At 42.4% G+C, this 14,265-nt stretch overlaps 2 protein-coding genes and 1 long non-coding RNA gene across 4 annotated transcripts in view; 2 read left to right on the top strand and 1 right to left on the bottom strand.

The window, feature by feature from the left end:
• Positions 1 to 14,265, top strand: part of LOC137435567 (uncharacterized) — a 58,758-nt gene that overhangs the window by 36,316 nt on the left and 8,177 nt on the right. The gene's annotated exons all lie outside the window — the stretch shown is intronic.
• LOC137435546 (uncharacterized) overlaps positions 1 to 14,265 on the bottom strand; it is a 46,178-nt gene that overhangs the window by 4,185 nt on the left and 27,728 nt on the right. The gene's annotated exons all lie outside the window — the stretch shown is intronic.
• LOC144889880 (uncharacterized) lies at positions 9,322 to 12,593 on the top strand. The gene is made up of 3 exons (XM_078771082.1): positions 9,322 to 10,452; positions 10,858 to 11,523; positions 11,620 to 12,593. Exons 1-3 carry the CDS (start codon positions 9,325 to 9,327, stop codon positions 12,430 to 12,432), a joined length of 2,607 nt encoding a protein of 868 aa, XP_078627208.1. The 5' UTR covers positions 9,322 to 9,324; the 3' UTR covers positions 12,433 to 12,593.

A 14,265-nucleotide genomic window follows, 5' to 3' on the forward strand; every position in this document is an offset into this window, starting at 1 on the left:
ATAAAGTAATTCTTAATCCACTGGGTGCTACAGATCACATTCGTGCAACAAAACAATTGCAGGCAAGACTTCCCTTATCTGATGCGCAGGATGGACGCCTGACTCAAAATAGACCATTTTGGGATCCAGGTGCGAAACAATAGCTTCCAAGAGCCAAAACAAACACAATGAAGATGGTGTTTGTTGTGAAATGCCAGCGATGATCAAACTCCTCAACCAGGCCGAGTGGACCCCTTTGTCCTTTAAGCAAGCCCTCCTGGAGGTGCTCTCAGTCCTCTTCTTCCATCCTCCACCAACACAGGGTGAACCGAGCTTGTGAACACTCTGAGTGAACAAACCAAGAGACAAAGCCACACTTAGTCCACTCCAAAACTCTGTGATCAGCTTGCCTGTCCTCCTTCCACACGAAGCTTTTGTGATCTCCTCTCTGAACAACGCGGCCTCTTCTTCGTCTCCAAGTCCCTTGTTGTCCTTCCTCAAGCAAGGTCTCTCTCGTTATTCCCTCCTCCTAGGCAGAGTTCTCTGATCTGGCCATCCCACCCACTGGGGTGGTGCCTATTAAAATAGTTGCAGGATGGCACTTCAGTCTCCAGAGCACATAACATCACCATGGCTGACACACAATGGCCAGACAGATCGTGATGGCCAGACAGATGTGTCTTTCTCATGAGAAGTTCTCGCCTACTAGCCTCACCTACCACATGAGGTGTTCACGCTCACAAATTAAGATCTACCCTGTCTATAAATTACATACGCTGCCTTCCCAGCGTCACGTGTAACAAACAAGTTAACCTGGCAGGTCCGTTACATGGCAATCTAAGTGTTACTCGAAACGGACCATACTAAACTTAGCACAGTCTACCGACAGACTTCCTCCCTCCTTCCACATAACAATATATGCATAGAAATACCAATAAATATAAGCTGACCTTCTGTACTCTTGCTCGGTTTTTTTTGCTTGGCTTTTTTTTTTTTTGGCCTCTTCCAATTTGATCTAAAATCCAACATTTCTTGAGTATATTGCAATAATAACAAATTTGATTTCACCGTTCCAATACTTATGGAGGGCACTGTATATGTGATGTGCATACAATGAGAAGTACATTGACAGTGTGTGCTTACAAATGACATTGAATAAGAAATATTCATTTTGTCATGAATTTTGGTAGCACAATCTGCCATTTATCTACAATTGCACCTTTCCACCAATTTAATACTTACCACCTCCTACATAATAAATTATTTTACTTTTTGATTTAAATTTAGATTTTAAACATTTAAATTTAGATTTTAATTTAAATTTAAATTAAATTAAATTAAATTAATTTTAAATTAAATTAAATTAAATTTCAAAATTAAATTTTAATTTAAAATTAATTTAATTAAATTAAATTAAATTTTAATTTAAAATTAGATTTTAATTTAAATTTAGATTTTAAACATAATAGACCCTACATAATAGTTTGGCATCGTCTTTACAATTGGGTTCAACCATCTATTTATTTACCAAGCCCCTATATTTTGGTTTTCAATGATTCTACACGTCTCTCCTATTGGAAGTGCATTAGGAATTTTTGAAAAGGTCATTCATTGATCTACCAGACAATCTCAAGCAAAATTAATTTTATGGGGTGACTTACTAATTGGGTTGAAATTGCAGCCTCCACAACAGGGGGTGCGTGAACGAAAAAGTCATTCAAAAAATTACACAGCAGGCAGATCTATCAGAGTTCACACAAACCTGGCAATTTCGAGTTTAATTATATCACCTGGTGGTGTGTGCATAAATTATCAAGGATACCAACAAAAGAAAGAAAGAACACCCACATGTGAGAAATTACAGTGTGATGGTTAAAGGGCAAACCTGCCACATTATAAACAAAACTTGTCATGTAAGATGAGTATAAAGGAAGCAAGAAAATACCAAAAACGAGAATTGCTTTGCAATATATGTCTCCTACCAATGTGATATTTTCTAAGTCAAAAAGGGCATAACTAGAAAATAGGCAAAACGCCCTGAAACTCGGACTTGTTCTATAACTCATCATAATAAAGCCATGTACCAAGTTTCAGTTGAATATGTTAAAAGGTATGGGGAAAATAAAGTATGGAAAACTACAGGTGGGACAGACAGACTGAGAGCAAACATATAGCCCCTCCCGCGAAACCTCAAAGGTTGTTTTTTATATGGTGTCAAGGAGCTGCAATACAAGTTGCACACACACACACACACACACACACACACACACACACACACACACACACACACACACACACACACACACACACACACACACACACACACACACACACACACACACACACCTTTGCCGAACAAGAATGCAAGTCCTCATCAAGGACACAGCCCACCACCAAACCTTAAAAATGGGATGTGCATAATTTATGTATATAATATATACCAGCAGGGATGCATGGAACATTTGTGCAGTGTAAAATGTGACTTCAAGTCCTTAAGTCCCCCCCCCCCCCCCCCCCGCCCACTTACAAACCCCAAGTGATGAACCATTCTCCCAAAACCCAAGTTCAAAACCTCAACCCCCCCCAACAAGTCTTCAACCTTCCCCTCCCAACCCCTCAAGCCGAAATCCCCTCCACAATGTAATCCTCCAAACCCACTGCCCACCCCAACCTTCAAAAAGCCCCCTCCCAACCACAACTCCTCAAAACTCACCTGGGGGAATTCCTCTCCCCCCCCCCACACCCCTCCTATCTGTCCACACCTCCTCAACCACCACACCCCAAAAGTCCTCAACCCCTCCTCCCCTCTTTGCCATTGCTGTACGATTTGTGACCAACAAGCATAGTCTCCCATAGTGTAGCAATGTAGCATAACATAGTGTAGCATAACAAGCAATGTCGTCTCCCACATTAATACATTTTCCATTGCCTTACTACATCACTGTTAGGACACAGTTTTGCAGTTGGGAATAAAGATGAAAATTATATCTTCTCAGTCCTACAGCAGCAACACCTTGACATCACTGTCGTTCATCATAATTCATTCATTTCATTCATGCACAATTATGGGGTTTTACCATCTATAATTCAGAAAAGAAGTTCAGTCCATGCAGATAATTTTAAGCATGATGCTATACTGATCAGCAGGTATATTAATAAATAATTACCTCCACCACCAAAGGTGGATGGAGGTTATGTTTTCACCCCTGTATGTTTGTTACTTGGCCAAATTTTTTTTTTTGACAAGTATGTTGATCACTCCGGTTTGTGTGTGTTTTTCTGTCCGCTCACTTATACGTGCCTACAGATCACAATTTTAAACCGATCTTCACGAAACGTCACCAAATGGAAGCGTTCGTGGTCCGACCAAATCCTATATATTTTTGAGGTCAAAAGATCAACCATAGGCCAAAGGTCAACCCCTTTTTGTCAAATTTCTAAAATCCTTAATTTTCATCCGATTGAGTGGAAATTTGAATAGGATTTACATATTGGTTAACAGAATTCAACCACTAACTATTTTTTGAGATCAACATAGGTCACAAGGTCAACACAGACCGAAGGTCAACCACTTTTTTCAAATTCCTAAATCCTCAATTTTCATCTGATTGACTTGAAATTTGAATAGGATTTGCATATTAGCGAACTGAATTCAACAACCCACTATTTTTGAGGTCAACATAGGACAGGTCAACAAAGGCGAAATTTCTAAAATTGTCAATTTTCATCCGATTAAATTAAATTTGAAGACGATTTGCATATCAGGTCACTGAATTGAACCACCAATTATTTTGGGGGCAAAAGGATGCTCTACTGAGTGCCATTCTACTTTGTTCTCTTTTGCCAAGTGTTGCTCTATGAGTGATTTTTCATTTGCCTGTCCGTTTGTTTGTGAACAAAATATCTCAAAAAGTTGAGGACGGATTTGGACGAAAATTGGCAGAGATGTGGTGCATGTTACAAGGACGAAATGATTACATTTTGGTGAAGATCCAGATTCGGATCCGGCTAATGGAATTTTTAAGTGATTCTTCACCATTGGGAGAATGGGCCAAAAACGATACATAGCAGGATATCTCAAAAAGTTGTGGACGGATTTGGACGAAACTTGTTGCACAGGTTGCGCGTGTGACAAGGAAGAAGAGATTCAATTTTGGTGAAGATCCAGATCCAGCTAGTAGAATTTTTAAAGTGATTCTTCACCATTGAGTGATATGGCCAACCAGGTGGAGGTATGCTCTCTTCTGAGTGGCATTCTAGTTTCTCCCTGTCTGTAATTGAGTCCGGATGGAGGGTCCCTCGCCTTACCCAATTACTATTATGTTTTTATCTCAACATTTTTATTGTGCTTGAATAATTTTCAATAAATCATTAGTTATTGGTTTTAAATTAATTGTCTTGTTTCGTTTCTTTGTTTGTGGGTTTACATTAACCCAGTGTCGGCCGTCGGATCAGGCAAGACTTCGAACCTTCCACCGCGCGCAAAAAGTTTGAAGTACACCTTTAAAAAATGTTCAAGTAAAAAAAGTTAAAGTTCAAGTTGAAGTTCAAAAAAATTCAAGTAAAGTAAAACGTTAAAGTTCGTTTCGGTCATTCGTCCTCTTGGGGTGTTAACCCCGGGGACGCGACAATATATATATATATATATATATATATATTATATATTATATATTATATATATATATTATTATATATATATTATAATAGCCGTAGATGATTCTGTCTGTCTGTCTGTCTGTCTGTCTGTTGGGTGTCTGTCCGGGGTGTGGCTTACTCGGTTTGCAGAGTAGCTCCACCCATTCTGGGAGTGGCTTCATATAATTATAAACAAATATCCACCATTTTATTAACTCGCATAGCTTTGAGGCCTGTTTTGTAGGCCCGTGGTGTCTTGCTCTCTCTCCCAATTTTATTTCAAATCAAATTCGATATATCATTTCATTTTTCACAGTCGCTAACATAGTTTTAGACTCGGTTGAAAAAAAACGGGAAGAAAATCCAATGAAAGTTGCCCTTTATAGAACGAAATGAATTCTCAAACGCCTGTAACTTCAAGGCCATTGAGTCTCTCTCACGCCTTTATCTCCAATCTAACTCACCATATGATTTCATTTTTATCGATGGTTTTAGACTCGGTGTCAGCAATAATTGAGAACATTCCACACACGCGGGAAAATGCAGAGATATATTTTTAAAAAGCACATCATGGTGTATCATACACCGCCCAACATGACACCGACGGCAATGTGTCGATACATATTAAAAATTCGATATATAATTTCATTTTTCACAGTCGCTAACATAGTTTTAGACTCGGTTGAAAAAAAAACGAGAAGAAAATCCGATGAAAGTTGCCGTTTATAGAACGAAATGAATTCTCAAACGCCTGTAACTTCAAGGCCATTGAGTCTCTCTCACGCCTTTATCTCCAATATAACTCACCATCATGGTTTTAGACTCGGTGTCAGCAACGCGGGAAAACGCAGAGATATATTTTTAAAAATACACCATATCACCGCCCAACAGCCAACAAGTATCATACACCGCCCAACATGACACAGACGGCAACCTTTCGACATTATCGATTTTTCTTTAAACCGAGTGAACCGAGCCGAACCGAATAAACCGAGTGAATTCACCGTTTACCTTTGATGACAGTCGTCACAAAACGACATATATTTCTTCGTTTTTATTTCATCCAACATTATTAGCCGGAAGTAAAATACGGTTCAGGGAATATATCACCGCCCAACAGCCAACAAGTATCATACACCGCCCAACATGACACAGATGGCAACATTTCTACATTATGATTATCGCTTTTTCTTTAAACCGAGCCGAACCGAATAAACCGAGTGAATTCACCGTTTACTTTTGATGACAGTCGTCACAAAACGACATATATTTCTTCGTTTTTATTTCATTCAACATTATTAGCCGGAAGTAAAATACGGTTCAGGAAATATATCACCGCCCAACAGCCAACAAGTATCATACACCGCCCAACATGACACAGACGGCAACATTTCTACATTATCGCTTTTTCTTTAAACCGAATGAACCGAGCCGAACCGAATAAACCGAGTGAATTCACCGTTTACTTTTGATGACAGTCGTCACAAAACGACATATATTTCTTCGTTTTTATTTCATTCAACATTATTAGCCGGAAGTAAAATATGGTTCAGGAAATTACCGAGAGGTATTTCTTCGTTTTTTTTATTTATTAGTTATTTGCGCATACACTTTAAATAGGTTTATTTGAAATGTTTAATTTTCACAATGTAATTTATTTGTCATTTGATGATACACTTCCTCTTGATACCCTTGAGCCTTGATACACTTTCGAGACACTTCCTCTTGACTCGTGACAATTCATGCGTTGCGTGGAAACTTCCATTTCCAAAATGAATGACACAGTCGATGAAGAACGCAGACTTGAACAGGATGCAGCAAGAAAACGAATGAGAAGGGCGAACGAGTCCGTCGTCGAACGTCAATGCAGAGTTGCAGACTTGAACAGGTTGCAGCAAGAAAACGAATGAGACAGGAGAACGAGACAGTTGAGGAACGTGAACACAGACTCGCACAGGATGCTGCTGCAACAACGATGAGGAGGGAGAACGAGACCCTCGACGAACGTGAACACATACTTGCACAGGATGCTGCTGCAACAACGATGAGGAGGGAGAACGAGACCCTCGACGAACGTGAACACAGACTCGCACAGGATGCTGCTGCAACAACGATGAGGAGGGAGAACGAAACCCTCGACGAACGTGAACACAGACTCGCACAGGATGCTGCTGCAACAACGATGAGGAGGGAGAACGAAACCCTCGACGAACGTGAACACAGACTCGCACAGGATGCTGCTGCAACAACGATGAGGAGGGAGAACGAGACCGTCGATGAACGCCAACACAGACTCGCACGGCATGCTGAGCAACAAAGACGTTGGAGTGCTCAGCAAACATATACAACCGCAGCCATAATGAATCCGGCCGAAGTATCCGATAATATTGTTCAAGAGCATAAATGCGGTCCAATGACGTCACCATGTGTGTACTGTTCTGCACACCATTTCACAAATGAATCAACAGGACAAGGGGATGGATTTACACTGTGTTGTTCCAAGGGAAAAGTTAAATTGCCTCCACTATTTGCCATACCTGCTCGACTGCAACAACTTTATCAGGGTGACGATGGAAAATGTCGCAACTTCCGAGACAATATCCGGAATTACAATTCGGCATTAGCTTTTGCATCAATGGGTGCTCAGATCTCATCTCCTCCAGGAAATGGACCGTACTGTTTCAAAATACGCTGCCTTTGACACCATCGATCACACTATCCTCCTCACCCGACTTGAATCCACCTTTAACGTTACCGGCACTGCCCTCTCTTGGATTAAATCATACCTCTCTGACAGATGCCAGTTCATCTCCATCAATAACTGCAAATCCCCCACTGCTCCCCTCCCCCAAGGTGTCCCCCAAGGTTCAGTTCTTGGCCCCCTCCTCTTCATCCTTTACCTGTCCCCGCTCGGTCACTTAATCCACCGTCATGGTCTCCAATTCCACTGCTTCGCCGATGACATCCAGCTTTTCATCTCCACCAAGTCCGTCTCCACCGACACCCACTCTATCCTGACAAACTGCATCACTGAAATAAAATCCTGGCTTCAAATCAACTTCCTCAAGCTTAACTGTGATAAATCTGAAATAATCATCATTGGCCCAAAAACGCTCACAAAATCCACCCATAACTTTGCCCTCAACATCGACGGTATCCCAGTATCCACCTCCCCTCACATCCGGAATCTTGGCGTCATCTTTGACCAAACCCTTTCCTTCGACAAATACACTAAACAGATCACAAAGTCAGCCTTCTTTCACCTGAAAAACATTGCCCGTCTCCGCTCATCCCTCTCCTCCACGGCTGCAGAAACCCTCATCCACGCCTTCATCACCTCCCGTCTGGACTACTGCAATAGCCTCCTCTATGGTTCACCCTCAAAAATCACCAATAAACTCCAATACATTCAGAACTCCGCTGTCCGTCTACTCACCCATTCCCGGACCCGTGACCACATCACCCCCGTCCTTTACAAGCTTCACTGGCTCCCCATCCCCCAGAGAATCCAGTACAAAATCCTCCTCTTGACATACAAAGCCCTCCATAACCTGGCCCCATCCTACCTGGCTGACCTCCTCTCCAGACACACTCCCACCCGCAACCTCCGCTCTGCTGGTACCAACCTCCTGACCCCCTCCATCCGGACCAAATTCAGATCCTGGGGGGACAGGGCCTTCTCCATCGCTGCTCCCACCCTCTGGAACTCACTACCTCACACCATCAGAGACTCCTCCTCACTCACCACATTCAAAACATCACTAAAGACCCACCTGTTCAACACTGCATTCAACATTCAACCCACAGCATTTAACCCCTGACTATCTCTTCTCCTTCTCCCTCCTTTTGCTTTAAATATTTCCCTATTGATTCTTGTCTTTTTGCAATTGTTGTTTTCATGTATTGTTATGCATTATGTTTGCCACTCTGTCAAAGCGCCTTTGGGCTTCTGGAAAAGCGCTATACAAAATAAATGAATTATTATTATTATTAAAATCCACGGTCAAATTTACCATCGCTGTGGTCCATTACATCCATCACATGTACATGAACAAGCACAATTTGCACAATTATTTATTTTGGATACAGCTCAAGCTACAAAGAAACGTATGAATCGACCTGAGAATCACAGATGTTTGCAAGAATTGATGGCAGAACTGCAGAACATACTATCTGACGTTAATCCTTATGTCACATGTTACAAGACTATTTTCGAGCGTGAACAGGAAGAAATCAGGAAAGCTGTCCTTGAAGATCGCCTCCCTTCTACCTTGGAAATGCATTTTCGTCGACTGTGTGCAGACGACCAAAGACGTTACAACATACCAACTGCTGATGAAATTGCTGCTGTCTTCGTTAGTGGACAAGATGGTGAACCACCTGCAAACAGGGATTTCCAGGTTCATTTGCATGACCAGGGCTTACACAATCTCTCCACTTTCCTCTCACATTGATCCCATGACATATCCCATTCTCTTTCCACATGGCAAGCCTGGATGGATGATAAACATGCCTCACCAGCGACAGACTGCGGTTCGAAACAAGGTAACTCATCGTGAATTCTATGCCGACCGACTGGCTATTCGAAATGAATTCAGCACTATCCATTCTTCGGGGAAATTGTTCCAGCAGTATGTTGTCGACGGATATTGCAAGGCAGAAGTAAATCGACTGCAATACTTCAAACTAAATCAGGAAACCCTTAGAGCCATGGAATACAGAGGACTACTGGACCACGTCCAGAACGTTGCTGCTGATAACCAACGTCCTGTCGGTCGTATCGTCATTTTGCCGTCGAGTTTTGCAGGGAGTCCAAGAGCTATGCAGCAGAACTACCAAGATGCTATGGCCATTGTTCGCAAATTCGGAAAACCAGATCTTTTCATCACGTTCACGTGTAATCCAAAATGGACAGAGATACAAGAAAACATCGGACAACACCAACGAGCTGAAGGCAGACCAGATTTAGTGGCACGCGTGTTTCATCTGAAATTAAAAGAGTTAATCGACGATATAACGAAGAAGCACGTGTTGGGCAAAGTACGTGCATTTCTCTACGTCGTCGAGTATCAGAAGCGTGGCCTACCGCATGCCCACATATTACTCATGCTGTGCCAAGAAGATAAAATTTGTACTGCTGAAGACATTGACAGAATTGTTTCCGCACAAATTCCTAATTCAAATGAGTCACCAGAGATCCATTCCTTGGTGAAGTCTCACATGATACATGGTCCGTGTGGCACTTTAAATCGCCATTCGATTTGTGTGAAAGATGGAGTGTGCAGTAAAGGCTTTCCAAAAGCGTATGCTGCAGAGACACTTGCGAGCATAGATGGCTATGCCCTTTACAAGCGTCCCCCAAATGGACCCACCATAACCGTTCATGGAACCGATGTTGATTGCCAATATGTGGTCCCATTCAATGCTTATTTACTGAAGAAGTACAGAGCACACATCAACATTGAGGTTTGCGCAAGCATAAAGAGTATAAAGTACTTATTTAAATATGTGTACAAGGGACATGACTGTGCCAGCATCGAAATTCGAGAGCGCGGGAGAGTGGAGGTGGACGAAATAAAGACCTATTTGGACTGCAGATATGTCAGTGCCCCAGAGGCAGCATGGAGATTGATGGAATTTGAAATGCACAAACAGTCCCATTCCATCACCAGACTTGCGGTACACTTACCTGAATTGCAGACTGTTGTGTTCAGGGATGGTAACGAGGAAGAAGCCATTGTACGACATAGGGGTACAACTCTTACAGCTTGGTTTCAGTTAAACCAGAGAGACCCTGAGGCACGAAGTTATCTGTACCATGACATTCCAAAATATTACGTATTTGAAGATGGACGAAAGACATGGAAACTTCGACGCCGGGGCGGCAACAAGGTTATCGGACGCATGGTTTCGGCAAGTCCTATGGACATTGAGCGCTTTCATCTTCATGTACTCCTGCTGCACTGCCCTGGTAAAACATCATTTGAAGATCTCAGAACCGTAGATGGAGCAGTTTGTGAAACATACAAGGATGCAGCCAGGAAATTACATTTAACAGAAGATGATACAGAATGGGACAGGTCCTTAGCTGATGGAGTTATCTTTGCCATGCCACAACAATTGAGATCTCTTTTTGCAACCCTATGCATATTCTGCACACCAACAGACACGTCGGCACTGTGGGAAAAATAATAAAACGACCTTTGCGAAGATTTTGTGCACAGCGGCCATATCTTGGAACAAAGTATTTTCATGGCATTGCGAGAAATACAGTCCTTCCTCCTGAGACATGGACAGACCTTGGAAGCATTTCAGTTACCAGTACCTCCAGACACTGTTGAAGATCTTTCGAGCGATGATTATCAGTATGTACCGGGAGATGAACATCAAAAAGGTGAAAACAACAGACAACTACTAAATGATGACCAAATCAAAATTGTAGATGAGGTCCTACAGGCCGTTCATTGTAGGGACCAGTACACAGGCAACCGGTTGTTTTTCGTTGATGGACCGAGCGGAAGTGGCAAGACCTTTCTCTATAATACGCTTCTGCACATCTTGCGAGGCCAGTGTCGTTTGGTTCTTCCAATGGCGTACTCGGGCATTGCAGCAACATTGCTAGCAGGGGGCCGTACATTGCACCATCGATTTAAATTGCCAGTGCCCATTTTGGAAAACTCCACATGCAACATATCACCTACGAGTAAAGATGCAGATACTCTAAGGAAGGCCAACCTATTCATTTGGGATGAAGCACCAATGGCTCCAGCATATGCTTTAGCGACTGTTGATCGATGTCTCCGGGATGTAACCAGCAACAACATTCCTTTTGGTGGAAAGGTCTTACTTCTTGGTGGGGACTTCAGGCAGGTTTTGCCCGTTGTACCTCGCGCTGCACCTGCAGCAATCATCGCCACATGCATCAAGCGTAGCAAGTTGTGGCCAAAGTTCAAGCAGCTGAACTTAAAATCAAACATGAGAGCTAATGATGACGAAGAATTCTCAAAATGGTTACTGTCGGTTGGAAATGGGACTGCGGAAACAATTCCTGACTCAGATTTAATACGACTGCCTGATCGTATCTGTGTAGAAGACAACATTTCTTTAGCAGAGGCTGTTTTCGGTAATTTGAACGAAATCCATTCAAACTATGATGCGCTGGCACAACGAGCCGTGTTGTGTCCAAAGAATGAATACACATTTGTGATCAACGATGAGATACTGGATGCATTTCCTGGGGAAGAAAAGACGTACTTCAGCGCTGATTCCATTGTCTGTGATGACCCTGAAGAGGCACTAAATTATCCTATGGAATTCCTAAATCAATTAACTCCTTCTGGAATGCCATTGCACAAACTTCGTCTCAAAGATGGTGCTGTCATCATGTTACTCCGTAACTTTGATCCGAAACAGGGACTGTGCAATGGTGCAAGATTGGTTGTTAAAAGATTGTTGCCAAACATAATAGATGGAGAAATAATTTCTGGCAGTCACAAAGGAACACGCACATTTATACCCAGGATTAGTATTGCACCTTCCGATACAACACTACCATTCGTACTCAAACGCCATCAATTTCCAGTTCGTGTGGCATTCTCTTTCTCAATAAACAAGAGTCAAGGTCAAACATTACACAAAGTTGGGATTTACTTACCAGAACCCGTCTTCAGCCATGGCCAATTATATGTTGCATTGTCGCGTGCTAAACGATTTGAGGATGTCAAGGTAAAGGTAGTCAGTAATGGCCAACAGGGAAAAATTGATGGCCACAGTGGAATCTTCACCCGTAATGTTGTTTACCCGGAGGTCCTGCAGTGACACCATTCAGGCAACAAAAGGAGGGCACGAAGGAAAATAGTTAATTACTCCGACACATTTAGTTGCGGTGATTGAAAAATCACCGGACCATTGTTGCTGTTTTGATGCTTTTTACTGCTGTTTTGATGCTTTTTCACTGCTGTTTTGATGCTTTTTCACTGCTGTTTTTTCATTGCTGTTCTGATGCTTTTTCACTGCTGTTTTGATGCTTTTTCACTGCTGTTTTGATGCTTTTTCACTGCTGTTTTGATGCTTTTTCACTGCTGTTTTGACGCTTTCCACTGTTGTTTTGATAGTGTTTTGATGCTTTTTCACTGCTGTTTTGATGCTGTTTCACAGCTGTTCTGATGCTTTTTTGCCGTTTCTTTAAATATAAAAATCTCATTTCAAAAAGAAAAATTCCAAAAAAATCTCACAATGATGACATATAATTCACCGAAAACGTTGAAGCAACCGCATAATATTACGGTGATGTTTAACTCTGAGTGAGAATAGTTCTAAATTTTAAAAACTTTCTTCTGATATTTGTGATTTATTTCAAACAAACTGTATTTCCCATCTACACGGGCATGTATTCCTATTAACGTTATGTAAAGTACATAAATTTATTTATTATTATTACAAATACTTATGATTATTACAAAAATACAAGTACAAATATTTATTATTATTATTAAAGTACATAAATTGTGTGGATTACATCATTTGTGGATGTGATCAATTGCCAGTAACCATTTTATGTAACTGAATGTGCAGATGCAGCATCTAACTCAATATGTCGAAATGTCACACACATCCATGCCCGTGGGATTCCCACGGGTGACCCCGCTAGTGTGTGTATATATATATATATATATATAATATCAACGACCATAACAGCGTGACGAGCGCTGTCCCGATCTCCTGTGGACCGAAGTCCTAGACCAAAGCGTCACCTCCGACCCAAAGGGTCTTCTGGAGGCCTCAGCCCGGCCACTCTGTCAACAGACAGAGATTTATTCATTGGTCTCCATTGGCTAAACATCAAGCAGAGCCGCCAATCCAGATTTCGGGCTTATTGACTGTTTTAGGGCCCCAGCCAGGGCCTGCCTTTTTTGCTTGTGAAAAAAGGTAAAAAGTCAAACATTCGAACAGCCTCGGACGTGCACCTTGACCCCATGGCCAAGGCACGTCAACAAGGCTGCCCCCATAACAATACACATGCGTCTCAACCCCGAGGGGGAAGCACATGGTCATTCAAACACATGCATCATGCCCCCGAAGGGCCACAATGCATGGTCATACAATCGGGACCACTCCTCTTAATAGGAGTAAGACCCCTTAATCCACCGGCAGGGCATTACTCCTGCCAGGTCCGATTTGCATGCAGGTCTACCGCCTGTTTTGGGGCCACAGGAAAGGCCTGCCTTTTTTGCTTGTGAAAAAAGGTAAAAAGTCAAACATTTGAACAGCCTTGGACGTGCACCTTGACCCCATGGCCAAGGCACAACGTCAACAAGGCCGTCCCAATAACATTACACATGCGCCTCAACCCCAAGGGGGAAGCACATGGTCATTCAAACGCATGCATCATGCCCCCGGAGGGCCACAATGCATGGTCATACAATTGGGACCACTCCTCTTAATAGGAGTAAGACCCCTTAATCCACCAGCAGGGCATTACTCCTGCCAGGTCCGATTTGCATGCAGGTCTACCGCTGTTTTGGGGCCACAGCTAAGGCCTGCCTTTTTTGCTTGTGAAAAAAGGTAAAAAGTCAAACATTTGAACAGCCTCGGACGTGCACCTTGACCCCATGGTCAAGGCACAACGTCAACAAGGCTGTCCCAATAACA

The sequence above is a fragment of the Myxine glutinosa genome, chromosome 1 (genome assembly GCF_964187855.1).
Source record: "Myxine glutinosa chromosome 1, kmMyxGlut1.1, whole genome shotgun sequence".
In the NCBI taxonomy this organism is placed as follows: domain Eukaryota; kingdom Metazoa; phylum Chordata; class Myxini; order Myxiniformes; family Myxinidae; genus Myxine; species Myxine glutinosa.